This window comes from Oncorhynchus kisutch, linkage group LG4 (genome assembly GCF_002021735.2).
Source record: "Oncorhynchus kisutch isolate 150728-3 linkage group LG4, Okis_V2, whole genome shotgun sequence".
Taxonomy (NCBI): Eukaryota; Metazoa; Chordata; class Actinopteri; order Salmoniformes; family Salmonidae; genus Oncorhynchus; species Oncorhynchus kisutch.
In genome coordinates this window covers 14,836,723-14,863,005 of record NC_034177.2, presented here as the reverse complement: position 1 = coordinate 14,863,005, position 26,283 = coordinate 14,836,723, and the positions used below count along the sequence as shown (strand labels likewise).

The window sequence follows — 26,283 nt, the reverse complement described above, 5'->3', positions numbered from 1 at the left end:
CAAGGGGTCTGAATACTTTCCGAAGGCCCTGTAAAACAACAATTGACACAACAATCCATTAATTTCAATTTAAGCTATTATATAAAATACTTGATACAAATAGGATGCTCAGTATATGGGGCATTGAACAGTCAGCCTTGTGCAGACTCTGACTCAAGGAAACATAATCAAATAACATATTTTCTGGTACTGTCCATCGGTGGCTTGCTTTTGGAGTCCGACCCATGAATGGTTGTTATGTCATAATATCAGAGTTCAGATGGACCTGCAAACTGTATTGTTAGGGGATCTGAAAAAACATGACCAGTCAATGGGAAATATCATTACACTATTGGGTAAAGTATTTATTTTTAGGGCAACATCAGTAGACATTTGACAAATAGGGAGGTTCAGGACCATGTAAGACATCATAGTAAAATGGAGGGATGTTTCATGTACCACACTATAAGTCATAATACACATAAAACCTAGCGGTCAAACAGGAAAATAGTTCCAATGGTTTTTACACCATTCATTTTCCCATAGGAGATTTTAGACACTTAAAATAAGGGATGTGTAGGCATGTAGGCTTAACCTGGTGTGACTTTTTGATTACGGTGTAAATTTCTCAAGGACAGGGTTACTTTTATCAATATGTTCGGCTCTATTTTCCTCTCAGAGTCAAAAAATGCTTAAGCGTTTTGAAATCTGCCACACACGCTTAAGCGTTTTGTCAGAAAAAAACATGCACACATTTAAAAACAATATGCTACCTATTGTTTTATCTATAAGATGTCTTGCACAAAAAAAATTCTGTATTATTACTATACTATTATTAGTATTCTAATTGCTAATTATATAATGATATCTGATTCTGGTGTCACAGTGTACTTTAGGGGCAGTACTTATGTGTGGATATAAAGATACATCAAACATTGAGGATGAGATTAAGCTGAGATCAAGCTTGGTTGCATATTGTATTGCTTTTATAAAATAAAATAAGCACCCTCCCACTTCTGACACCAGTGAAGCGAATTCGGGGGATAGCCCTGACTCCATGATCCTAGGTCCAGCAAATCAAATCTAATCAAATCAGCAACCAACATCTTAGCCGTTACTCCAGGAGGTCTAAAGTAGGCGTTTGACAAAGGTTGTTACAATATTAACAGAAAATTCAGTTGCTCATATCAAGCTATATATTTACTTATATAGTTCTGGGGGATTTATAGCATGCCATGATGTTTTTTCCTACATTCTATAACTTTTGTAAATAATCCACTGGGCCATGTTGAACAGGCATAATCAAAGTGTGTTACTGATATAGGCCTCAGTGTTTACCCATATACGTTTTTATTCTACTCTCTTTACTGTGTCCTTCCCTCCATTGTCGAGTTCAGACAACGTATTTGATCGCTGATTGGTTGAGGGAGACCATGCCCTGGCAACGTGCCTTTGTGTGGCGATTGGGTTTCTGGTTACCATGTGATGTCCCTTTAAGATGTTTGCTTGTAGTCGAATGACTATCCGCAATCATGGCAGGGATTCAGGAAAAAGATTTGTGCACTGTCTGGGTAGGAAATAAGTCAAGAGGACGTCTGCTATTTGTAATGCATGGATATTTTCCTCAGCGCTGAATGAAACCAAGAGGCACGCAAATATTTTCTGCTGCAGGGCTCGACTTTTTCTTGGGCATGGATTTCGAATTGTCAAATTACGTTTAATTTATTATTTTAGCCAGAGCAAAGTGCGTGGCTGCTAGCAAACCGCTAACTTAGCTACTAGTTGGATAGACGCTATCCTAACTAAATGAGCTACTCTTTTTTTTATTTTATTTTTTAATGTTTACTAATATCATTAACTAGTTAGCTTTTTTACCAGTTTAGTCAGTCATAGCAACTTGTTTGTGTCGATGACTCTCGACAGCCTTAAACATTCTCCTATCCTTTCAACTTTGTTTAAAATGGCAGACGACATAGAATTGATAGGAGCCTGTGAATTAATAAAAGGTAAGTGAACATTTGCTAGTTGGCGATGTGTAAACTTTCTGCTAATTAATTATCAAGTCAACGCGAGTATTTTCGCCAACCTGGCTAGCTAGCCTTATTTTGCGAGCCAGTCTAAGCCGTCTGTGATTGACATGAGTTGGTTGGACAACTACTAGCTATGACTAAGGTTACTGGCTAACCTGAAACGAATATTGTCTTATTTTCAAAGTAAACTAAGACAGCGAATTCATTTGATATTTTCAGATGAATGTAGTTTTGTACGGGACGTCAGCTAGCTAGCTACCTTGTAATCACAGCTCGTGGAAAGCGAGTGACAATCGCATGAGTAAACAATGTTGCCAAGTCTTCCTTGGTGAAGTGTGTTAAACGATTTTTTTTTGTTCTATCGATGGTGTGATGTCTGTTTTTATGGCCCCTGAAGGTTTGCTGTTCATACATGTATGTACCCATGTTTTTTCTTCTTCAGATCGATTATATTTTGCTACCCTAAGAAGCAAGCCAAAAAGCACTGCAAACACTCACTACTTCTGCACAGATGACGAATTTATCTATGAAAAGTAAGTTTTGTTCTCCCTCGCAGTATCTCTTAGCACTTTCATTAGCTTCAGTGCATTTGTTTAGATACGGCCCACTGGACAGCGCCAACAAGTGTCGCTGGGGCTGCTGAAGAGCTGTCACTGCAATTATGTAACAGCTTTTAATTGAACGTTTTCCAATTCAGATTAATAAAGCCATTGTGTTCCACTCTGCTTGGAGTTGACCGATGGTTTACATCAGTGTTTCCCAAACTTTTTACAGTCCTGTACCCCTTCAAACATTCAACCTCCAGCTGTGTACCAGGGTCAGTGCACTTTCAAATGTTGTTTTTTGCCACCATTGTAAGCCTGCCACGGTAAGCCTGCCATGAATGTTTGAAGGAGTGTGAGTTTTTGTCACAATCCTGTTTGTGGGAAGTGACAAAGAGCTCTTATAGGACCAGGGCACAAATGATAATAAACCATTTTGCTCTTTATTTAGCCATCTTACATATAAAAACTTATTTGTTCATCAAAAATGTTGAATAACTCACCACAGATTAATGAGAAGGGTGTGCTTTAAAGGATGCACATAACTCTGCAATGTTGTATTGGAGAGAGTCTGTCTTAAATAATTTTCCACACACAGTCTGTGCCTGTATTTGGTTTCATACTAGTGAGGGCTGAGAATCCACTCTCACTTAGGTACGTGGTTGCAAAGGGCATCAGTGTCTTAACTTGAAATCGCCCGACCTCTAGTTTTCATAACAATCGGCAATCGGCATTTTTGGACACCGATTATGGCTGATTACATTGCATTCCAGGAGGAGACTGCGTGGCAGGCTGACCACCTGTTATGAGTGCAGCAAGGAGCCAAGGTAAGTTGCTAGCTAGCATTAAACTTATCTTAAAAAAAACAATCAATTTTAACATAATCACTAGTTACTACACATGGTTGATATTACTAGTTTATCTAGCTTGTCCTGCGTTGCATATAATCGATGCAGTGCCTGTTAATTTATCATCGAATCACAGCCTTCTCCAAACGGTTGATGAATTAACAAGCGCATTCATGAAAAAAAGCACTGTCGTTGCACCAATGTGTACCTAACCATAAACTTCAATGCCTTTCTTAAACTCAATACACAAGTATATATTTTTTAGTTAATATTGCCTGCTAACATGAACTTCTTTTAACTAGGGAAATTGTGTGACTTCTCTTGCGTTCTGTACAAGCAGAGTCAGGGTATATGCAGCAGTTTCGGCTGTCTGGCTCGTTGCGAACTGTGTGAAGAACATTTCTTCCGAACAAAGACCGTAATTAATTTGCCAGAATTGTAAATAATTATGACATTGAAGGTTGTGCAATGTGTAACAGCAATATTTAGACTTAAGGATGCCACCATAAACATTTTTTTTTTCTTTTGAAATGATGGTTTCCGGATTTGACCATATTAATGACCCAAGGCTCGTATTTCTGTGTGTTATTATATTATAATTAAGTCTATGATTTGATAGAGCAGTCTGACTGAGCGGTGGTAGGCAGCAGCAGGCTCGTAAACATTCATTCAAACAACACTTGCCTGCATTTGCCAGCACCTCTTCGCTGCGCTTCAAGCATTGCCCTGTTTATGACTTGAAGCCGATCTACTCCCGAGATTAGGCTGGCAATACTATAGTGCCTATAAGAACATCCAATAGTCAAAGGTATATGAAATACAAATGGTATAGAGAGAAATGGTCCTATAATAACTACAACCTAAAACTTCTTACCTGGGAATACTGATGACTCATGTTAAAAGGAACCACCAGCTTTCATATGTTCTCATGTTCTGAGCAAGGAACTTAAAATGTTAGCTTTTTTACATGGCAAATATTGCACTTTTACTCCCCCAACACTTTGTTTTTGCATTATTTAAACTAAATTGAACATGTTTCATTATTTGAGACTAAATTTATATTATTGATGTATTATATTAAGTTATTGTTGTAGTTGTCATTATTACATATATAGAATCAGCCGATTTTAATTGGTATCATTTTTTTTTTGGTCCTCCAATAATCGGTCGACCTCTCGTCTTAACAGCGAGATTTTCCAAGGCGGAATACTCTGAGCGCAGCCCAATCCAGAAGTCTGGCAGTGGCTTCTGATTAAATTCAGTTTTCACAGAACCACTTGTTGCAATTTTGAGGCTCTCTTGTTCAGATATCAGTAAGTGGACTGGAGGCAGGGCATGAAAGGGATAAGGAATCCAGTTGTTTGTGTCATACTTCTCGGGAAAGTAATTGCGCACCCAACTCACTCAGGTGCTTCGCTATATGACATTTGAAAATCATTGCATAATGCAGAAAATACAGGAAAGTTCAGGGGCCTTGCTTTAACAAAGTTAGCCATTTTCACTGTTGTGTCCAAAATGTCTTTCAAGCCGTCAGGCATTCCCTTGGCAGCCAGAGCCTCTCAGTGGAGAGCCTCTGCAGTGTCCCCAAGTGGCGTCAGGAGCAACTGCTTGCACACATGTTACCACTCCACTATGTCTCCCTGTCATGGCTTTTGCACAATCAGTACAGATACCAACATGAGCAGCAGCTACATACGGACCGTTAGTGGAATTCCCACGAGAGAGTAACAGTTCATGTGATTGGATGTTAATTATTTGACTAGGCTACCTGTATTTGACATTGTGTTGTTATTTTGCTGAACACTAGCTGGTTTAATTTTAATTTTTTGGCAGTAAAATGAGGATACTCAGGCGAGGAAAAAACCTCACCCAAATCTATAGCCCCGTGGGAATATATAAATGGACTGTTTGAAAATGTGAAGGGAATTTTATTTTTAAAGGGAATCACATTTTTATTTGCTGTACCCCCAGGTCTACGTGTACCCCAGCTTGGGAATACCAGGTTTACATAGTGCATGCGTTTGATTAACCCTTCCTGCTGAACTTGTGAACAGGAAAGTGAAACACAAAATTGTGGTTCAATACAAAAATGTAATTGATAAGAAATATTACAGATGGGGTTCATTCCTGAATTAGGATAGCTAAGTCATCTCAATATTAGGAAGTTCTATGTTGAATGAAAATGTTTTAACCAGTTCAGTCTGACCATTTTTTTTATGTTAATTATATTTCAGCTTCTATGCGGATTTTGGACCACTCAACCTAGCCATGCTGTACAGATACAGCTGTAAACTTAACAAAAAGCTGAAGGTAAGTCATGTGCCTCTCTCTGTTTGTGCCTTTCTTCCCCCATTAAGAATGTACATTATGCATCTGTGACAACAAAATCAATTTGTGTAGTTCTACCTCGCACGCCCTCATTGACAACAAGTCTGTGGCATTTGAAAACATGCCAGCACATACAGTAGTGTAGTTTATGGGGTTAGTTATTAGATAATTGCAAAACCCACACACTGCCCCCTCGGCTAGAGTTTAGCTACTTGCAAGGACAATACTAAATTCAGAGAGGTCTTTAGCAGTAGTATATGAGCATCTTTTTCTCTGTCTGCATGTCATTTTAAAACCATTGTGCAACTTGAAGGGTAGGTATGGAATTAATGGATAAAACACAAGTCCTCAGACTATTTAAATCAAAGCTTTGGCTTTCTGTTTTTAGCCACTGACTCACCTGTCCCAAAGCTGCGTTGGCACTTTCCCTCGGACAGAGTCATTAGAGATGCCAGGATAATCTGTGTAGGCTGACACAATCTGCTCCAGCTCGTAGTATAGGTTACAATATTCATTCAGTGGCCAGTTTTAGGTACACCCTTCTAGTACTAGGTTGGACTCCCCTTTGCCTCCAGAACAGCTTGAATTCTTCAGGGTGTGGAATTTAGTATCAAATGACCTAACGTGTAGAAGAAAAACATTACCCACACCACTGCCACCAGGTTGTACCAGGCAGGATGGGGCCATGGAATCATGCTGCTTACGCCAAATCCTGACTCTGACATCAGCATGACGGAACAGGAACTGGGATTCGTCGTACTAGGCGTTTTATTTTCTACTCCTTAATTGTATGGTTTTGGTGATCACATGCCCACTGGAGTCGCTTCTTGCTTTTAGCTGAAAGGAGTGGAACCCGGTGTGGTCGTCTGCTGCAATAGCCCATCCGTGACAAGGACTGTTGCGTTCCGATATGCTGTTCTGCACACCCGCTTGCACGATTCTTGCCATTCACCTTTGACCTCTCATCAACGAGCTGTTTTCTCTCATAGTACTGCTGCTGACTGGATGGTTTTTTATTTGTCGCACCATTCTCGTCCGGCCGTTTCTGAGGTACTGGCACCGACAATTATACCACACTCAGTGGCATAGGTAACTTATTTAGCCCATTCTAACATTCAATCAAACAGTAACTGAATGCCTTGATGCCTGCCTGCCTCACGAATAATGTTCCCTCTAAAGCTGTGTGCCTGCGCAGGCGTGAAGTAGCCAGAGACTGCCGCGCAGCTCCCCGGGACAGAGTGCAGAACAATATTAGCCACTTTCAATGCAACATACTGAAACTAAACATACCACGCAAGGGTTCCAATGGTTGTAGGGTTCTCATGGTCATGACTCAGCCTGTACTCTACACAGACCGGCATAAACAATCAAAGTTGCCATAGGCCTATATGCAAATAGACCATGCCATATGTGGATCTGTGCCATTTACTTTGAACTGGACTGTGTTTACAGCTGTGGTTATGAGTAGATGCACTTGTTTTAAGATCAAACTAAGCTGCATGCAGCATCAAACAACCCAAACATTTTCAGTCACCTCCTTGTCTGGAGGACAAGTAGATGAACAGGTTCATGTCGAGCCCTGCGTGTTTCAGAAGTCTCATGGAATGTAGGCCTACATTGAACACCACACATTGCTACTGTAGGCTTAAGGAAATGGCTGTTCTATCAATGTTAAAATGTTATGGGATGCATTTTCTCCATTGTTTTTGATGGTAGGACACTCCAGTAGGAGTGTCAATTAGCCACAGTAGCCTACTTGGTCACTGTTTTAACTCTAACTTAAAGCGGGTACAGACTCATGTTGTTTAAATGCATATTTGAGAATATTCGCATAAAAATCTGTCGCCGGTTGGATGGAAACCTAGCTAGTTAAAATCATTTCAGTGGTCATGCCTGTCAAATACATGGCATGTTGTTTATAAAGCTGTCTTTGTTCTTGTTTGTGGATGTGCTTTTATCCAGGAGTCATAACAACAATTCTGCTATTCACGATTTATGACACAAATGCTAATTTTTACATGAATTCAGTTGCTGTTAGGCTAACCTGAGAATTTGGGTTATGGTTGTCATTCTGGGTGCTTAAATTCTCCCAATATGTTTGCTGAACAATAAACTCAATTATATTCAGAGGTATGTGAGGTAAAGGAGATGTGAAGTTCTCGCTATGCCTACTCAATTTTTAGCTCTCAATTGCCCTTTTTAAAAGCCCACCAGGCCAAAACCTTCTCATAAGACCCTGGTCAAGGGGAGCTTCCAACTTCCCAGACACACACCAATAAAGTTGCCAATTTTGTCTAACTCATGCCTTTCTACCCCAGTGTGAATGTTGCTCTCATAAAGAGAGTTTAATTAATAGAGCTTCTGCGTCTTTTTGTCCTGTCATTTTTCCGTTGAAGCAGACGATCTGTAGATCTGTCATATGTAGGTGTTGGTCAGTGTTGAAGGTAAAGTCTCAAGCAAGCATGATGTTTTTATGGCTGTCTCTCCCTCCCTCCCAGTCCACGCTACCACGCTTTGCCCTCCAGTGTTTGTGTTGTCAATAGTGTGTTGCCTTAGGGACAGCATTCCTTTGAACCTCCATTCGTTTGAATCTGGTACATGAAAGCTGAGATGTATAAAAAAAATGACAGGAAAAGTGGACAACCCTGATTTAAGAAATGACACCGTTTGGAGGATGTGAACATCCCACACCTGTGGAACTTGATCTGGGGCGTACAGAGCCCATTTGATATGTGTTGCCCCCACTCACCTACCCTATTTCCACATCCTCTCACCACTCATGCTTGTGTCTGGCCTGGCTTCCGGTTGGTCTGGCTTAACCTGCTTAGCGATGCAGTTCACCTGTTTTAACCCTGCCCTTTACCCAGAGGCCTACATCCTCTAGAAGCCTTGTTAGTTAGTCTGTTGAAGTATTTTACATATAAAGTGAAAGTATTAGAGCAGATTGGGTCTATGTCCTATTGCTCATAGCCGTCAATGTATTGGGAACACTGACAGTAGGCTACATTTTTCTGTGATAAAGCATTTTCTTCGTATGAAGACTAGCATATTGTTGCCATTGAATGCAAGAACTACAGTGGGGCAGAAAAGTATTTAGTCAGCCATCAATTGACAAAATGAGAAAAAAAATCCCGAAAATCACATTGTAGGATTTTTAATGATTTTATTTGCAAATTATGGTTGGAAGCTTTTGTTATTGACCAAATACTTATTTTCCACCATAATTTGCAAATAAATTCATAAATCCTACAATGTGATTTTCGGGATTTTTTTTCTCATTTTGTCTGTCATAGTTGAAGTGTACCTATGATGAAATTTACAGGCCTCTCATCTTTTTAAGTGGGAGAACTTGCACAATTGATGGCTGACTAAATACTTTTTTGCCCCACTGTAGGTTGCTTCCCTCAGGCCGAGATGATGATGATTATGATTGGCATTTTTCTCATTTGGGCAAAAGTCCATCCACCACCCTCTCTCTTGCCTCTGTCCTCTTTTCTCTGTGACCGAGAAACCGGTCAAAGTGACCTCCCCTCCTCGATAGACACCTTTTCATTGAGGATAGTCCTTCGTGGAAGAGTTTTGAAATCTGCCACACCCCCTTTGAATCAGCTTTTGTTTTGTCAAAGGAGGGAATAAAAGCAACATGCTACTTTATAACTATAAAATGTCTAGCACATGACTTAATTAGTTTATCACTTTACACATGTATTTTGGGATCCACCCCTGTAAACATAATTTGCGTGATGGGGGGGACTGGGTTCTTCCTTACAAGCCTTTGTGGTTTCATTTCCATACCAAACTTCAATTAGGCTAGAGACCCAAGCATGCTGTTCCTCATGTTGCTGATTAGCCCTGTGTAGCAGTGACTGTGTATGGATGGATGCGTCTATCTTCTAGCTTGCCTGTGCTGCTTCTGAGTGCTTTGGCCGACTCGGGCAGTGATTCTGAACGAGAACACTGACCGCGGCATACCCCGGCAGCCCATCAGCCAGCGGCTCCTCTTCCTGCATCCCTAGCGGATCGGTGGTGTCCTGAGCGTCTGAGCAGCAGCTGCCACAGCGTCTTATCTGCATCTGTCCAAATAATATAGCCTAATGCAATATCATATACAAGCCAGAACCAGATGTGCCTTTAGGTCTATTAATTAGCCCCAAAACTGCCACGTTCTTGTGTCTTTCTTATTGAGTGCAAAATAGGAGGCTGCCGAGTTTATCGTTGTTGATTTCTGTATGTTTCATGAACACTAGTATTTATAGTACTAGTGTATTTCTAAGCTAGATAGAAATACGTCATACACAGTGCTGTACAACCTTAGGTGACCAAACTGTTGTTTCAACGTGGTTTAGTTGAGTTTTCTGTGACTCATCCAGTGTTTGTGCATATCTTTATCAATTATTCTAATCTAAATAGCTCTAATGTGAAGAGGTTCTAAATGAAAGTGATTCAGTTTTTTTCTTACGTGTTTTTTCTCCTTTTGTCTGCAGTCGTTCACACTGACCAGAAAGCGAATCGTGCACTACACCAGCTTTGACCAGAGGAAAAGGGCTAATGCTGCTGTTTTAATCGCTGCCTATGCTGTGAGTATTGCCTTCTATCTATCTCTCTGCAGGGATGGAAGTTAGGCAAGGAGAAAAAAGCTTATATTGGGCCGTTGCGTCATGCTGCACCCCTCATCAAAATGTAGCTCAACTCATTTTGCATTAGTATCAATGTACCCAGATGGCCCCAATGCACTTTTCCCCTAGCGTGTTTTTGTTGTATCTGCAGTATTGTCTACCCAGGCCTTTTTTCAGGGCTTCTTTCAGTCAGTGCTGATTTCCTTTTAAGGTGGCACAACCCCTTCCAGCCAGGTCTCTCTCTGACTCTTGGAGAAACGGATGGGAGAGGACTGCTATAGACAGCCCTATTGTCCTGCCACAGTGACCCCATCTTCCTGCCCCCTTTGAATGCCCAGCAGCTCCTGTTGCATTAGTCCCTATTCATTTGGTCCCTTGCTGCCAGACATGGTTGAAGGCTGTCCTTTCACTCCCAGTCAGATACCAGCCTTGACTGTACTGTGTGACGGCATCTCTTGCCAGCTGGCCGCTCTGTCACATGGCAGTAAATGAGGGGATTTATCCGGTTCTTCTGTTATGCTATGATGAGGACATGCCTTATGACAGAGCCCGGCAATGGCATGATGATCTTCTCAGGCAATGTGGGTCACTAGTATTTACTCAGTGGACTGTGCCCAGTCCTTACCCCAAGGGAACAGACAGAGGAACAGCAACTGTCATGACATACTTTGCATGTAATGTAAGGCCCTTCTCTGAATATTTTTCCATTGTGATGCCCTGCCTGGACTAGAATATGATATAGGCTATATCAGCCCTTCTGGTTTTTGCACTTAATGGCTATGACAGTGATTGGTAAAATGCAGTTGAGTTTCTCACGGTTAACATGGTTTTCTTAACTAGCTAGTCTATATACATCCCAAAGTATATTCTTATAATGGCCAGGGTTGGATTGAATAAGGACCGTGGTCTTGTTAGCCAACCCAGGCAGAGCCCCAGTCTCATAGCTCTGGGATGAGATTTGAAGCATCGTTGCAGCAGGGGCCTTGCTGTATTATAATCTGGATTTGGCTTCTAATCCTGGTTGACAGTGGCAGGAGGACAGTTGCATGCCATAATACCCCCCACCCCCAACACACCCACCCCTGAGCTGAACCCTGTACATCATGCTATCCTATGCACAACTGTTCACATGCTAGTTTAGTCCTGTCAGCATGTCTAGACACTAGCCATATTGACACATGATCAGATGCTTGTCAATGCTAGAAATAATGTATGTAAAGCGCTTTCCAAACAAAAATAGGATTTGATCCACTCACCAAATAGATCCTGTCACTTTTCCCTTTACATTTCCTGTATTGGCCAATAGGAGACTGATGACCTTGTGGGTTGTGGGAGTTGAATTGCATTGATGGTGTGTTTAATCTGTCACTCAGTGACCCTATTAAAGCTGCTGTCATTTATTCCTTCCTAGACAATCTCTCAAGGGTAGATGCACAAGGCGAAGCGTTCCGCTAAATTTAGCCTGAACCCTGACCCGAAGCCCAAGATGAACTCCCCATTCAATGACTGAAATATCAGCACCTCTTTCAAAACCAGGCCATATCATTTCTTTCCTCTGCACGAGTCATTGGCTCACAAATGCACACAGAGGACATGGCATTCAGAAATCAATATCGAGCCTGACGAACTGCGTTTATCCACTTAGATGGGAGATGGGATGTGAGGTTTGTCTGCAATGTTGTAACCTCTGTTCTGCTGTGTCTAGCTATTTAGCCTAGGGGGATTGTGTTGTCTTTAATGAGAGAACATGCAGGGAAGGTGGCAGGGCTTTCCTCCCTGTTGTTTTCTCTCCAAGTGGGTCTACATTGATCCGGTCAGGTGATTGTGTGGGCTCCGTTGAGTCCTCCTGGGCCTGCTCTTGTCACAGATGTTTTAATACAAATGACCCGCTTTGAACCCAAGAGAATTATATGTGTGGGACGAACAGCTGTCCCTGTGGGACTCCAAATTCTGTGTCACGTGGGACAACACACACACACACAGACACCAGCAGTAGAATTTAAGCTGGTGCATTTCAGCAGTATCCAGTTGTCTGACTGGTGAATATTTCATGAAGTGGGAGCAGCAATAACAAAGCTCTGTTCTATTTGCTGAGGGGACACAGGCTTCATGCACTGCTTGGCCTCCATGTCACCAGACCTACTGATATACAAGCTGCATACACAAGCCCACTCTCCCATACAAGCCTCCTTCAAGACAAATCTTCCATTCAACATTTTCACACCAGGTCTGGTCGGACCTGTTAGAGTTCATAGAAAGAAAGAAATCAATTGAAATAAATTCATTAGGCCCTGATGTATGGATTTCACATGACCGGGAATACAGATATGCATCTGTTGGTCACAGCATGATCATGCTGAAAGTTGAGGTGATGGCGGTGAATGATTCGCACAACAATGGGCCTCAGGATCTCATCACGGTATCTCTGTGCATTCAAATTGCAATCGATAAAATGCAATTGTGTTCGTTGTCCGTAGCTTATGCCTGCCCATAACCCCACTGCCACCATGGGGGACTCTTATCACAACGTTGACATCAGCAAACCTCTCGCCCACATGACGCCATACACGTGGTCTGCAGTTGTGAGGCCGGTTGGACTAAGTGCCAAATTCTATCAAATAATTTTGGAGGTGGCTTATGGTTGAGAAATGAGCATTCAATTCTCTGGCAACAGCTCTGGTGGACATTCCTGCAGTCAGCATGTAGTTGCGCTCTCGCTCAGAATTTGAGACATCAGTGGCATTGTGTTCTGTGACATCTACACATTTGAGTGGCCTTTTATTGTCCCCAACACAAGGTGCACCAGTATAATGATCATGCTGTTAATCAGCTTCTTGATATGCCACACCTGTCAGATGGATGGAATCTCTTGGCAAAGGAGAAATGTTCACTAATGGGGATGGAAACAAATTTGCGCACAACTTGAGTAAGCTTTTTGTGTGTATGGCTGATTTCTGGGATCTTTTATATCAGCTCATGAAACATGGGACCAATACTTTACATGTTGAATTCATATTTTTTTAAATGGAGTGTCCGGGATTTACGTACAGAATAATATGTAATGCTCTGAGACCAGTTTTGTTATTTCCAGAGGGTTTGTTTACGTTCTTCGTTTACTTTGTTCATAGTTCTGCTTAATTCTCTACTTCTTCAGTGGAAATGAAATGGCAGATGTGTTGCTTGTCTCTGCCCTCCACTCTGTCGTTACAACTCCTTGTATGGATGTGGGATGCAGAGGTGTTGATTCAGATGAGCCCTGCTTTTCTGACCTGGGGTTGGGAGAGCAGCACTTTTCGTGGATGGATATGAGTTGGCTACCGTGTGTTTATGTATGGCTTCCATTTGGAGAGCCTGTGGTGTTGTGACCATGCCGTCTGGCCCCTTACTGGCCTATTTAGGCGGATGCCTGGGGAATCTCATGTGACACCGTGTCTCCCTCTCCCTGTTATATTACCTGTCCTTGTTACATTCCCTGTTTTATATTAGTGCTCTAAGAACAAATATTTTCAAAACCAGAGTAAATCAGGAAGCTGAAGGATTACCAAAATGAGGGAATGAACTGTGGCTTCAGTGATTCCAAGCCATGGTTTACTAACTGCGTTCTCTCACACTTCCTCTGTCTCGCTCTCTCTTACTCTCTCTTACTCTTTCTTTTTGTCTTTCTCTTCTCTCTCTTCTGTCTATCTACCAGGTCATCTACCTAAAGAAGACCCCAGAGGAGGCCTACAGGGCTCTGATCTCAGGCTCCAATGCGTCATATCTTCCCTTCAGGTAATACCAGACCAGCCATGTCCACTCTACCACACAGCAGCATGATTTCTAACCACAGAAACAATCATTTGATAATTGTCTAGGAAGCACATCTTGGCTAATTGCCTTACATCACAGCCGCACCTGACAAAGACCCAGGTCACGGCTGCACCTGACAAAGACCCAGCTCACGGCTGCACCTGACAAACACCTGGGTCACAGCGCCACCTGACAAGACAGGCCCGGGTCACAGCGCCACCTGACAAGACAGGCCCAGGTCACAGCGCTACCTGACAAGACAGGCCCGGGTCACAGCGCCACCTGACAAGACAGGCCCGGGTCACAGCGCTACCTGACAAGACAGGCCCGGGTCACAGCGCTACCTGACAAGACAGGCCCGGGTCACAGCGCCACCTGACAAGACAGGCCCGGGTCACAGCGCCACCTGACAAGACAGGCCCGGGTCACAGCGCCACCTGACAAGACAGGCCCGGGTCACAGCGCCACCTGACAAGACAGGCCCGGGTCACAGCGCCACCTGACAAGACAGGCCCGGGTCACAGCGCCACCTGACAAGACAGGCCCGGGTCACAGCTCCCTCTGTGTCTTCATCCTCTTATTAACAGGATGTGTGTGTCTTACAGTAGATTGGGCCTGTGTGTATACAGTATCATTCAAAAGTTTGGACACCTACTCATTCCAGGGTTTTTCTTTTTTTTTAACTATTTTCTACATTGTAGAATAATAATAGTGAATAATAGTGAACTATGAATTAACATATGAATTAACATATTATTTAATGGAATTATGTAGTAACCCCAAAAAGTGTTAAACAAATACAAATATATGGAACTGGGCTCCCGAATGGCGCAGCGGTCTAAGGCACTGCATCTCAGTGCAAGAGGAGTCACTACAGTCCCTGGTTCGATTCCAGGCTGTATCACATCCAGCGACAATGTAGAAAATAGTAAAAATAAAGAAAAAGCCTTAAATGAGTAGGTGGGTCCCAAACTTTTGACTGCTCAAATAACTTCCGGAGTGTCTCGTGTCGTTCAACCAGGTCAGGTATTAGACCTGAAAACAGATTCGATGCCCTCTCGGAAAGTAATTATACTTCATATAGTACGGTCTGTAGTTTTCCCAGGTAGGTTTGTGGCAATGACGAAACATTTTTTATATCCTACAAGTTTAGCCAAAACATTTTCTTCAGTTATTAGATCTGCCCTACTCTGAAACAGAACACACATTTGTTTTTTACTCTGGATATATAGCATAACATGGACTGATCTGCTTTCCCGTAGCATAAGATATCTATGCCTATTGTGGATCAGCAGACTCACACTTTTTAATAGGATTGGAAGACATTTCAGAGGAGTGAAAGTGGAAAATGGAATAAACAATAATGTTATATCACTCACACCGCTGTTACGTGCACACATTTTTTAATCCTGATGTTAGCCTGGTTTGTTTGTCTCGTCATAACACAAACAAACAGTTGTCATGCATCTGGATGGAGTGGACTGTTTAGAATCGATAGCTCTTTCATTTTGAATTATGAGGATGGGGCTACTGTTTTCCAAGCTATAATTTTAGGATTGGTTAGGATTGTTTTTGCAATTGTTCACCTCAGTGTTAGTTTGACCTTTTTCCTTGAACAAATACCAGGAACGAGGCTATAGTCGTGTGTGTTGGCTATACTCGAGTCTGTAGCAAATAGCCTTATCTCACCAGCTCTTTCCTAATGAACTGTGGAGTGAGTCACACCCTCATGACCACAGTCCCATTGGCATTCCAACCCAACTCCACATGGAGGTCAGGAATTTGGGTGGAGGGGAACATTTAATGTGTTGCGGGAAAGGGACTGAGTGAGGTTACGTCGTCTGGTAAATGAAGTGAAGGCATGTCAATGTTTTACCCACTCTCTGCCACTCTCTGCCACTAAATTGACCTATATGACTGCTTTCGTTACTTGTTTTGTCAACAAAGACTGTGATTAATTGACCTGTGACACGGGTTGGCAGCCAGGCTCTAGGATTGATTTGGGTATTGTTGGCTTGAGTTATGATAGTGACAGATATTGGCCCTGCGGGCTTGTCTCAACCTGCCTGCTTGTTTGGAGAGAGAATGGAGCTTTTGACAGTTTACTTGACCAGTTGTAATGGGCCTCTAGCAAATGGGATGGCACTTGCATAATATGTTGAAATTGATGAAAAATGAACAAGGGGAGAAGGGCGAAGAAGGGGATGGCGTTCATCATTCCATTATTAGGCTCTCTGCTCCATCACTTTAAACTGTAATTTTCATTTCCCCCAGTGGTAGCTTGAGGAATTACGAACACAAACGACTAAAGTCAAACAGCAATTTGAATTGCTTTAAGAGCTATGTGTTCATTCCCAACTAAACTACAGCATATAGGCCTCGTTTTACATAGTTGTGTAAAGAGGCTGGACCAACCCTCCTCCCTCCACTCTGCGAAGCCAGCACTTTTTTTTAGTTTCATTTTGAACTGGGTTTGATGGATATCTCTGAGCTACTTTTAGAAAGTCTATTTCTAACTGGGCCTTTGACCTTGACTTTTCCTCCATCTCTCCCCAGTGGTTCCCTTCAGAGGGTCAGTCAGTGTGGTTAGAATGTTCGCAAGCTAGGATGGCGGGAGGGGGTGATGGAGGGACAGACTGTACCCCGATCCTCAGCTCCCATAATTAGTAGGGCAGGGACAATACCTGTATTGCGATATTCACTAGTATTGTGGCAAGGAAATAAAATACGAAGCGGATTTGAATTGTTTAGAGAAACAGCCCAAATGTTGGCAACAATTATCATTATTTTGTCATCCAGAGTCACATTTATTTATTTTCCAAGCTATATAACACAATATTTTACATACTGCAGGTTTTTAAAGGACCAAGGAGTTTGACCTGCTTTGTGTTTAAATTTTTTACATGGAAAAACTATTACGGTACTGCTATCATCACAGCCCTACTAATTAGTGGTTGACTTATTTTAGCTGTGTGCAGACTGGATTTTGAGATGGTATTGCTACACTGTCATGACAGGGAAACGGACTGACTCACACATGCACAGCAGTACATTGATACACATTACGATACAGAGACTCAACACATTGTGGCATATAATCACACACATGCACAAATGTTTTTTCTGTGTGTGAATGTCTGTTTGTGTGTGGTGTCACGGTAACTGAGCTCCTCATGCTTCCACCGCACTGCTTTGTGTAGGTGGCCTCTTGAAGGTTCTTGGTTGAACTTCTCCCATTCACGTTGATGCGCTTGTCAGTAGCAGAACGCTCACAGCCTGCAGCTTCACTCCAAGAGTGGAAAGGGAACACAACAGCTGACTTTGACCCAGATTCTTTCTGCCATCTACAATATGCATATGAAATGAGGAATCAAGTAAACTTGCGCATAATGTACATTCAGTTTGTGTGTGCGGAAATGTGTTTTTGAGACAAACTATGTTATTGGCTAGGCCAAATAGGGCTGCAATGCAAATGCTTGGATTTTGTGAAGGATATCTCTAGAAAGATCTCTCCCACATTGTCTGGTGTCCTCTCTCAGGGCCAACTCGGCACGCAACATCCCCATAAGAACATGGAGAACGTCTTCCGCTTTGCACCATGAATATACAGAGCCCTGTTTCAAATGGGGATGTTTGCTGTATTTTGAATCTGATATGGGTGTGTCTGAAAGGTTGTTATGAGGATGCTACATTGGCTGTCCTCTGCCAATCTCTCTGAAGTACTTAGGAAAATATGGAGAATATATAGCTTACCCTATTCAAAGAGCACCTTGTATACCCCTGTTATCCACCCATAGCTCTACCTATAAAGTGCCCATGTGTGGGCTCCAGTTTTTCCAATCTCTGATGTGTTCATTGCGACACTCTTATCACTCACTTATTTTTCAATGAATCGTTCACTCACGCCTTCATGTCTTTGTTTTTCAGGGATGCCTCGTTTGGAAATTGCACATACAACCTGACAATTCTCGACTGCCTACAAGGAATCCGGAAAGTGAGTTGTGTATTTATGGAGTTATTGTAATGTTAAATTGAACTTTAATAATTTTTGTAACATATCTTGATTGCTTTCCTTCTGCGCCCTCTTCCTCCCTCTATCACCATTCTAAGCACCTTTTTTTATATATCCAAGGCAAGCTAACACTTTACAGGAAGTGATGCTGGTCTTCAGTTACTCAGTAACTACCATGGTAGCCTAAATGTAAACACAGTACTTATTTTAGTTCAGTCCTTAGGTTAACTACACATGTTGATGTGTAATTACCTTAATTCTGAATGAGTTACCAAATTATTTGAAACCCCAAACATCTACATGGTATTTATGCATCATAACCTGAAGTTAATAACACCTTCAGCCTAAACTGAGGAAATCTAGACCTATTTCAACGTAATGGGTTAGGATGAGTCTTGCAGTGTGACGGGGGTTACAAATGAAAGTTTTTCATCTGTCTCATAGGACCAATTATAAACTGTGTGGTTCGTGGCCTGAATGCTGATTTGGCAGACAGCCGTGGTGTATCGTAAAACATATATTTTTACTGCTCTAATTACTTAGGTAACCAGTTTATAATAGCAATAAGGCACCTCGGGGGATAGCAAATATCCCATGGCTAACGGCTGTATCCAGGCACTCCGAGTTGTCGTGCTTAAGAACAGTCCTTAGCCGTGGTATATTGGCCATGTACCAGACTCCCTCAGGTCTTATTGCTTAAATAACCTGCTTTTATCCAACCAAAATTGCATTGAGACTCCATGGTCAAACAAACCTGCCATAGCAGTCTAAAGAAGTGTCTTTGTTTACAGCTTTGCCCGCACATCCTGACCTAGCATTATTAAGACCATAATCCCAGACTGAGGGCAGAGTTCTGTAGTCCGGGTGGGTGGAGGATCCTATGTTGTGTGTAGTCTATGGGGTACGAGGGTGTTCTACTTTGTTGGGGGGGATGGTGAGCGGTAGGAAGGTAGCATGGACTCACGTGGCACAGCATGTGGGGCACACTTCCCTGCAGGTACATGGACGAAGGCACACACGCTCGCTCTCTCACAGTGGCTAAGCTGGGGACTTATGGTGCCGGCAGTGTGTGCCTCGGTCTGTTCTTATCATGGCTGACTAATCCTCCTCCGATCAGACATGGAGGTCAGTATTTGGGTAGAACGTTCCCTGTAGATGCAGGGTCTCTCAGAACGTTCCCTGTATTTAATGGCAAATCTAGTGGTCAAAAGGGAATGAGAACTATACAAACAAAACCAAGAACATCTTTATGGTGCCACCTTAGGCTTTTTTTTCCTGTATATTTCTGTGTAGTGTGTGCAAACCTGGTCCATTTAGTTGCTGGAAGTCATGGAGAAAGCTTTACAGTGCTTCTGCTGTGTTTTTAGCTACAAAGATTCTGTCCATGTTTTGACATGGAATGGAGGGCCTCCTTTTAAAATGGGATGATGTGAACTTATTACGTACTTAGCATCAACACTTGGCCGAAACTAGAGGTCAACCGATTAATCAGAATGGCCGATTTAATTAGGGCTGATTTCAAGTTTTCATAGCAATCGGAAATCGGTATTTTTGGGCGCCGATTAAAAAAATATATATATATATAAATATATATAATAATTTTTTTCTATTTTATACCTTTATTTAACTAGGCAAGTCAGTTAAGAACACATTCTTATTTTCAATGACGGCCTAGGAACGGTGGGTTAACTGCCTCGTTCAGGGGCAGAACGACAGATTTTCAACTGATCTTCAACTGGTCCAACGCAATAACGACCTGCCTCTCTCTCGTTCCACTCCACAAGGAGACTGCCTGTTACGCGAATGCAGTAAGCCAAGTTAAGTTGCTAGCTAGCATTAATCTTGTAAAAAACCATCAATCGTAAACACTAGTTAACTACATGGTTGATATTACTAGATATTATCTAACATGTCCTGCATTGCATATAATCTGACTGAGCATACAAGTATCTAAGTATCTGACTGAGCGGTGGTAGGCAGAAGCAGGCGCGTAAACATTCATTCAAACAGCACTTTCGTGCGTTTTGCTAGCAGCTCTTCATTGTGCGTCAAGCATTGCGCTGTTTGACTTCAAGCCTATCAACTCCCGAGATGAGGCTGATGTAATCGAAGTGAAAGGGCTGGCTAGTTAGCGCGCTAATAGCGTTTCAAACATCACTCGCTCTGAGCCTTCTAGTAGTTGTTTCCCTTGCTCTGCATGGGTAACACTGCTTTGATGTTGGCTGTTGTCGTTGTGTTGCTGGTTCGAGCCCAGGGAGGAGCGAGGAGAGGGACGGAAGATATACTGTTACACTGGCAATACTATAGTGTCGCTAAGAACATCCAATAGTCAAAGGTTAATGAAATACAAATGCTATAGAGGGAAATAGTCCTATAATTTCTATAACTACAACCTAAAACTTCTTACCTGGGAATATTGAAGACTTACCTGGGAATATTTAAAGGAACCACCAGCTTTCATATGTTCTCATGTTCTGAGCAAGGAACTGAAACGTTAGCTTTCTTACATGGCACATATTGCACTTTTACTTTCTTCTCCAACACTTTTGTTTTTGCATTATTTAAACCAAATTGAACATGTTTCATTATTTACTTGAGGCTAAATTGATTTTTCTTTATGTATTAAGTTAAAATAAGTGTTAATTCAGTATTGTTGTAATGGTCATTATTACAAATAAATAAATAAAAATCGTCCGATTAATCGGTATCGGCTTTTTTGGTCCTCCAATAATCGGTCGACCTCTAGTCGAGACGTACTACAGCTGAATCTGTTTGTCAGTGTGTGTGTGTTTAGCCATGTCATTCCAGAAAGATTTGTCAAACACCCATCGGACAGGAATGTCTCAGATCCCTCTGCATATTCCAGCTTTTTCTGCCATTTTCACCCAAAAGGCCCTAGCGCCCACCTACCCCACTACATCACTCCCCAAAAACCTAGGGAATGTCTCTTCGCATTGTGAGAGGCAGGGAATAACAACTTAATCCGTGGCGCTATTGAAATTTAGGGGAGATTTTAAATTCCAGTGCCCATTTATTTGAAATGAGGTTTTGGGGTGAATTTAAACTTGCTTTGTTAATTGTCATGAAATGTATACAAGTCCTGGTATAGGCTAGTATATAGCCCTCAGAACAACTTGCCTACTTCCCTTCGTTGCTGTTTTGCTGGTGCTTTAAGCACCCATTTCCACACCTCGTTATGGTCCTGTAATGCTGTGAGTCTCTAATGTATGGTGTTGGCTCAGACGGCAGCCTGTTGTGTTAATTACAGGCTGTTTCGGTTCTAATCACGGTGATCTGTTCCATGATTCACTGTTTGGCTGTTTCTCTGCTCAGGCTTCTCCCAGTGCCCTCATTAGCATGCCACTGTGCTGAAGAATTAATCACTTGACACACTGTGTCGCCGTCTTCATCGACCTGGCCAAGGCTTTCGACTCTGTCAATCACCATATTCTTATCGGCAGACTCAGTAGCCTCTGTTTTTCTAATGACTGCCTTGCCTGGTTCACCAACTACTTTGCAGACAGAGTTCAGTGTGTCAAATCGGAGGGCATGTTGTCCGGTCCTCTGGCAGTCTCTATGGGGGTGCCACAGGGTTCAATTCTCGGGCCGACTCTTTTCTCTGTATATACCAATGATGTTGCTCTTGCTGCGGGCAATTCCCTGATCCACTTCTATGCAGACGACACCATTCTGTATACTTCTGGCCCTTCCTTGGACACTGTGCTATCTAACCTCCAAACGAGCTTCAATGCCATACAACACTCCTTCCGTGGTCTCCAACTGCTCTTAAACGCTAGTAAAACCAAATGCATGCTTTTCAACCGTTCGCTACTAGCCTACCTGATTAAATAAAGGTGAAATAAAATAAAAAATAAAAAACACACCGGTAAATGCTGTCTTTTGGATACAAAAAATTTGTACTTTTTTTCAGTTGAAGTCGGAAGTTTACGTTTAACAAAATTTTCAACCACTCCACAAATTTCTTGTTATCAAACTATAGTTTTCGCAATGCATGAGACAAGTAATTTTCCCAACAATTGTTTAAAGACAGATTGTTTCACTTATAATTCACTGTATCACAATTCCAGTGGGTCAGAAGTTTACATACACTAAGTTGACTGTGCCTTTTAAACAGCTCGGACAATTCCAGAAAATGATGTTGTGGCGTTAGAAGCTTCTGATAGGCTAATTAACTTAATTTGAGTCAACGTCCCAACCGTGAAGCACGGGGGTGACAGAATCATGTTGTGGGGGTGCTTTGCTGCAGGAGGGACTGGTGCACTTCACAAAATAGATGGCCTCATGAGGTAGGAAAATTGTGGATATTTTGAAGCAACATCAAGACATCCGTCAGGAAGGTAAAGCGTGGTTGTAAATGGGTCTTCCAAATGGACAATGACCCCAAGCATACTTCCAAATTTGTGGCAAAATGGCATAAGCGCAACAAAGTAAAGGTATTGGAGTGGCCATAACAAAGCCCTGACCTCAATCCCATAAAATGTGTGGGCAGAACTGAAAAAGTGTGTGCGAGCATGGAGGCCTACAAACTTGACTGTTACACCAGCTCTGTCAGGAGGAATGGGTCAAAATTCAACCAACTAATTGTGTGAAGCTTGTGGAAGGCTACCCAAAACGTTTGACCCAAGTTAAACAACTTAAAGGTAATGATACCAAATACTAATTGAGTGTATGTAAACGTCTTACCCACTGGGAATGTGATGAAATAAATAAAAGCTGAAATACATCATACATCTCTCTACTATTATTCTGACATTTCATTTTCTTAAAATAAAAGTAGTGATCCTAACTGACCTAAGACAGGGAATTTTTTACTGGGATTAAATGTCAGGAATTGTGAAACTGAGTTTAAATTTATTTGGCTAAGGTGTATGTAAACTTCTGACTTCCACTGTATATACATGAAAAACAAATATTGTATGTATGAAAGCTGATCCATTAAGATGTCTGGAGAAAAATGAATAAATCCATTGCAAAATAATGCTTTTTATTCATTCATGGAAATACCAGTTGATGTGCTTCAACTTCAAAGGCAAATGGGCTAATAAATCCTCAAGCTGCTTGGAAATTAGTGTTGGGTGTGTTCTATTTTTACTCACGCAAAAGACGTGAGGTCCTCATAGGCACTATAGCTAAGTGTTCCCTGACTGGGCAAAATTGGCATAAATTGTGTTGATTATCCCTGTGTCCACTGTTCCCGCCGAGGAGATTATTTTTTCAAAACCGACAGACTGCCTCACGATCGTGCCTTGAGGACAAAGTAACGAGGCTGATGGGCGTAAAGCTTTTCCAAGGAGTTGACAGTTTTTACTTCCCAACTGTTCTCTTTGATCAGGCAAAGGTCTGCTGCAAACGCAAGTAAATTAGAAGCACATTGTGTTCATCAGGCCCAGTCCTAGCAGTTCTGCTACCACCCTAGGCCAGATCAACATATGCTGCCCCTGTGTCATGTATAGTATATAGTCTATCAATCCATTCCAAAACTTGAGTAATAATGTGTATCATGTATCAACATTGTTGCCAACTAGTCACATTGGAGAGTTGCAATCATTAGGATGCCTATTGCATGAAACAGAGTTATCAACAAGCCAACTATATCACACATGACACCAGTCATGACCCCACGATATTTCAAATGACAATAAACATAATATGAATTAGCATGTTACCTTAAATGCATGGCGCTGGCCTCGTTTCACAGGGGCATTGTAAAATAAGCTTTCTCTCAATGAACCAGCCTTAACAAATGTTTATTTTCATATCGGATTTGATTGTCCAACAACAGTTTTATAACGTCATTTTGTGGCCGCCTTGAGTGCGTTGGGCTAAATGAAATTAGAGGCCTAAATTGTAATTTGAAACTGCTGTGTTTTGTCATTTATTAATTAAACTGTTCATACAAATAACATAGGCCAGGTCGTTCAGAAATTATACATTTTAAACCAAAATCCAGTATTTGTATATATTTTTTTTTTTCACCTTTTAACCAGGTAGGCTAGTTGAGAACAGGTTCTCATTTATAACTGCGACCTGGCCAAGATAAAGCAAAGCAGTGCATCAAAAAACAACAGTTGCACATGGGATAAACAAAAGTACAGTCAATAACACAATTGAAAAATCTATGTACGGTGTGTGCAAATGGAGTAAGGAGGTAAGGCAATAAATAGGCCATAGTAGCGAAGTAATTACAATTTAGCAAATTAACACGAGTGATAGATGTGCAGATGATGTGCAAGTAGAAATACTGGTGTGCAAAAAGTAAATATAAACAACATGGGGATGAGGTAGGCAGTTGGATGGGCTATTTACAGATGGGCTATGTAAAGCTTCAACGATTGGTAAGCTGCTCAGATAGCTGATGCTTCAAGTTAGTGAGGGAGATATGAGTCTCCAACTTTCCAGTTATTGGAAGCAGAGAACTGGAAGGAAAGGCAGCCATAGAGGTGTTGGCTTTGGGGATGACCAGTGAGATATACCTGCTGGAGCGCATGCTACGGGTAGGTGTTATGGTTACCAGTGAGCTGAGATAAGGCGGAGCTTTACCTAGCAAAGCCTTAGATGACCTGGAGCCAGTGGGTCTGGCGGTGAATATGTAGCGAGGGCCAGCCGACGAGAGCATATAAGTTGCAGTGGTGGGTGGTATATGGGGCTTTGGTGACAAAACGGATGGCACTGTGATAGACTGCATCCAGTTTGCTGAGTAGAGTGTTGGAGGCTATTTTGTAAATGGCATTGTCGAGGATCGGTAGGATGGTCAGTTTTACGAGGGTATGTTTGGTAGCGTGAGTGAAGGAGGCTTTGTTGCGAAATAGGAAGCCGATTCTAGAGTTTAGTCTAGCCAAACACCTTGGAATTTGTAGTTGTCCACATATTTTAAGTCCGAACCGTCCAGAGTTGTGATGCTGGGCGGGTGTGGGCAGCGATCGGTTGAATAGCATGCGTTTTGTTTTACTAGCGTTTAAGAGCAGTTGGAGGCCACGGAATGAGTGTTGTATGGCATTGAAGCTCGTTTGGAGGTTTGTTAACAGTGTCCAAAGAAGGGCCAGATGTATACAGAATGGGGTCGCCTGCGTAGATTTGGATCAAGGAATCATCCGCAGCAAGAGCGACATCGTGGATATATACAGAGAAAAGTCGCCCCGAGAATTGAAGCCTGTGGTACCCCCATAGAGACTGCCAGAGGTCTGGACAACAGGCCCTCCAATTTGACACACTGAACTCTATCAGAGAAGTAGTTGGTGAAGCAGTCATTTGAGAAGCCAAGACTGTTGAGTCTGCCGATAAGAATGTGGTGCTGCTGCACAGTACTGTCTTTTATCGATGGCGGTTATGATATCGTTTAGTATCTTGAGCGTGGCTGAAGTGCACCCATGACCAGCTCGGAAACCGGATTGCACAGCGGAGAAGGTACGGTGGGATTCAAAATGATCTGTGATCTGTTTAACATTGCTTTCAAAGACTTTAGAAAGGCAGGGCAGGATGGATATAGGTCTGTAACAGTTTGGGTCTCGAGTGGGGGATGACCGTGGCAGCTTTCCAATCTTTTGGAATCTCGGACGAAACGAAAGAGAGGTTGAACAGACTAGTAATAGGGGTTGCAACAATGATGGCGGATAATGTTAGAGGGTCCAGATTGTCTAGCCCAGCTGATTTGTACGGGTCCAGGTTTTGCAGCTCTTTCAGAACATCTGCTATCTGGATTTGGGTGAAGGAGAAGCTGGGAGGCTTAGGCAAGTACCTGCAGGGGGTGTGGAGCTGTTGGTTGGGGTAGCCAGGAGGAAAGCATGGCCAGCCGTAGAGATGCTTATTGAAATTATCGTGGATTTATCAGTGGTGACAGTGTTTCCTAGCCTCCGTGCAGTGGGCAGCTGGGAGGAGGTGCTCTTGTTCTCCATGGACTTTACAGTGTCCCAAAATGTTTTGGAGTTAGAGCTACAGGATGCAAATTTCTGTTTGAAAAAGCTAGACTTTGCTTTCCTGACTGACTGAGTGTTGGTTCCTGACTTCCCTGAAAAGTTGCATATCGCAGTACGCCACAGGATGTTTTTGTGCTGGTTGGGGGCAGTCAGGTCTGGAGTGAACCAAGGGCTATATCTGTTTTTAGTACTACATTTTTGGAAA

The 26,283-nt window shown here is 42.2% G+C and overlaps 1 protein-coding gene across 18 annotated transcripts in view; it reads left to right on the top strand.

The window, feature by feature from the left end:
* The first annotated feature begins 1,473 nt into the window (after positions 1-1,473).
* LOC109889082 (dual specificity protein phosphatase CDC14AB) overlaps positions 1,474-26,283 on the top strand; it is a 67,186-nt gene continuing 42,376 nt past the window's right edge. For 4 of the 18 annotated variants that reach the window (XR_004209654.1, XM_031822487.1, XM_031822492.1 and 1 more), the window contains exons 1-8: positions 1,481-1,985; positions 2,452-2,542; positions 3,325-3,378; positions 5,634-5,709; positions 8,127-8,171; positions 10,212-10,304; positions 14,035-14,114; positions 18,060-18,126. Coding sequence is in view for 15 of the 18 variants with exons in the window: in XM_031822487.1 (XP_031678347.1) it covers positions 1,889-1,985; positions 2,452-2,542; positions 3,325-3,378; positions 5,634-5,709; positions 8,127-8,171; positions 10,212-10,304; positions 14,035-14,114; positions 18,060-18,126 (603 nt within the window). In the remaining 3 variants the exon portion in view is untranslated. Of the gene's footprint in view, positions 1,986-2,451; positions 2,543-3,324; positions 3,379-5,633; positions 5,710-8,126; positions 8,172-10,211; positions 10,305-14,034; positions 14,115-18,059; positions 18,127-26,283 lie in introns of all 18 variants that reach the window. The other 14 variants (XR_004209656.1, XM_031822497.1, XM_020480256.2 and 11 more) reach the window with 9 other exon arrangements.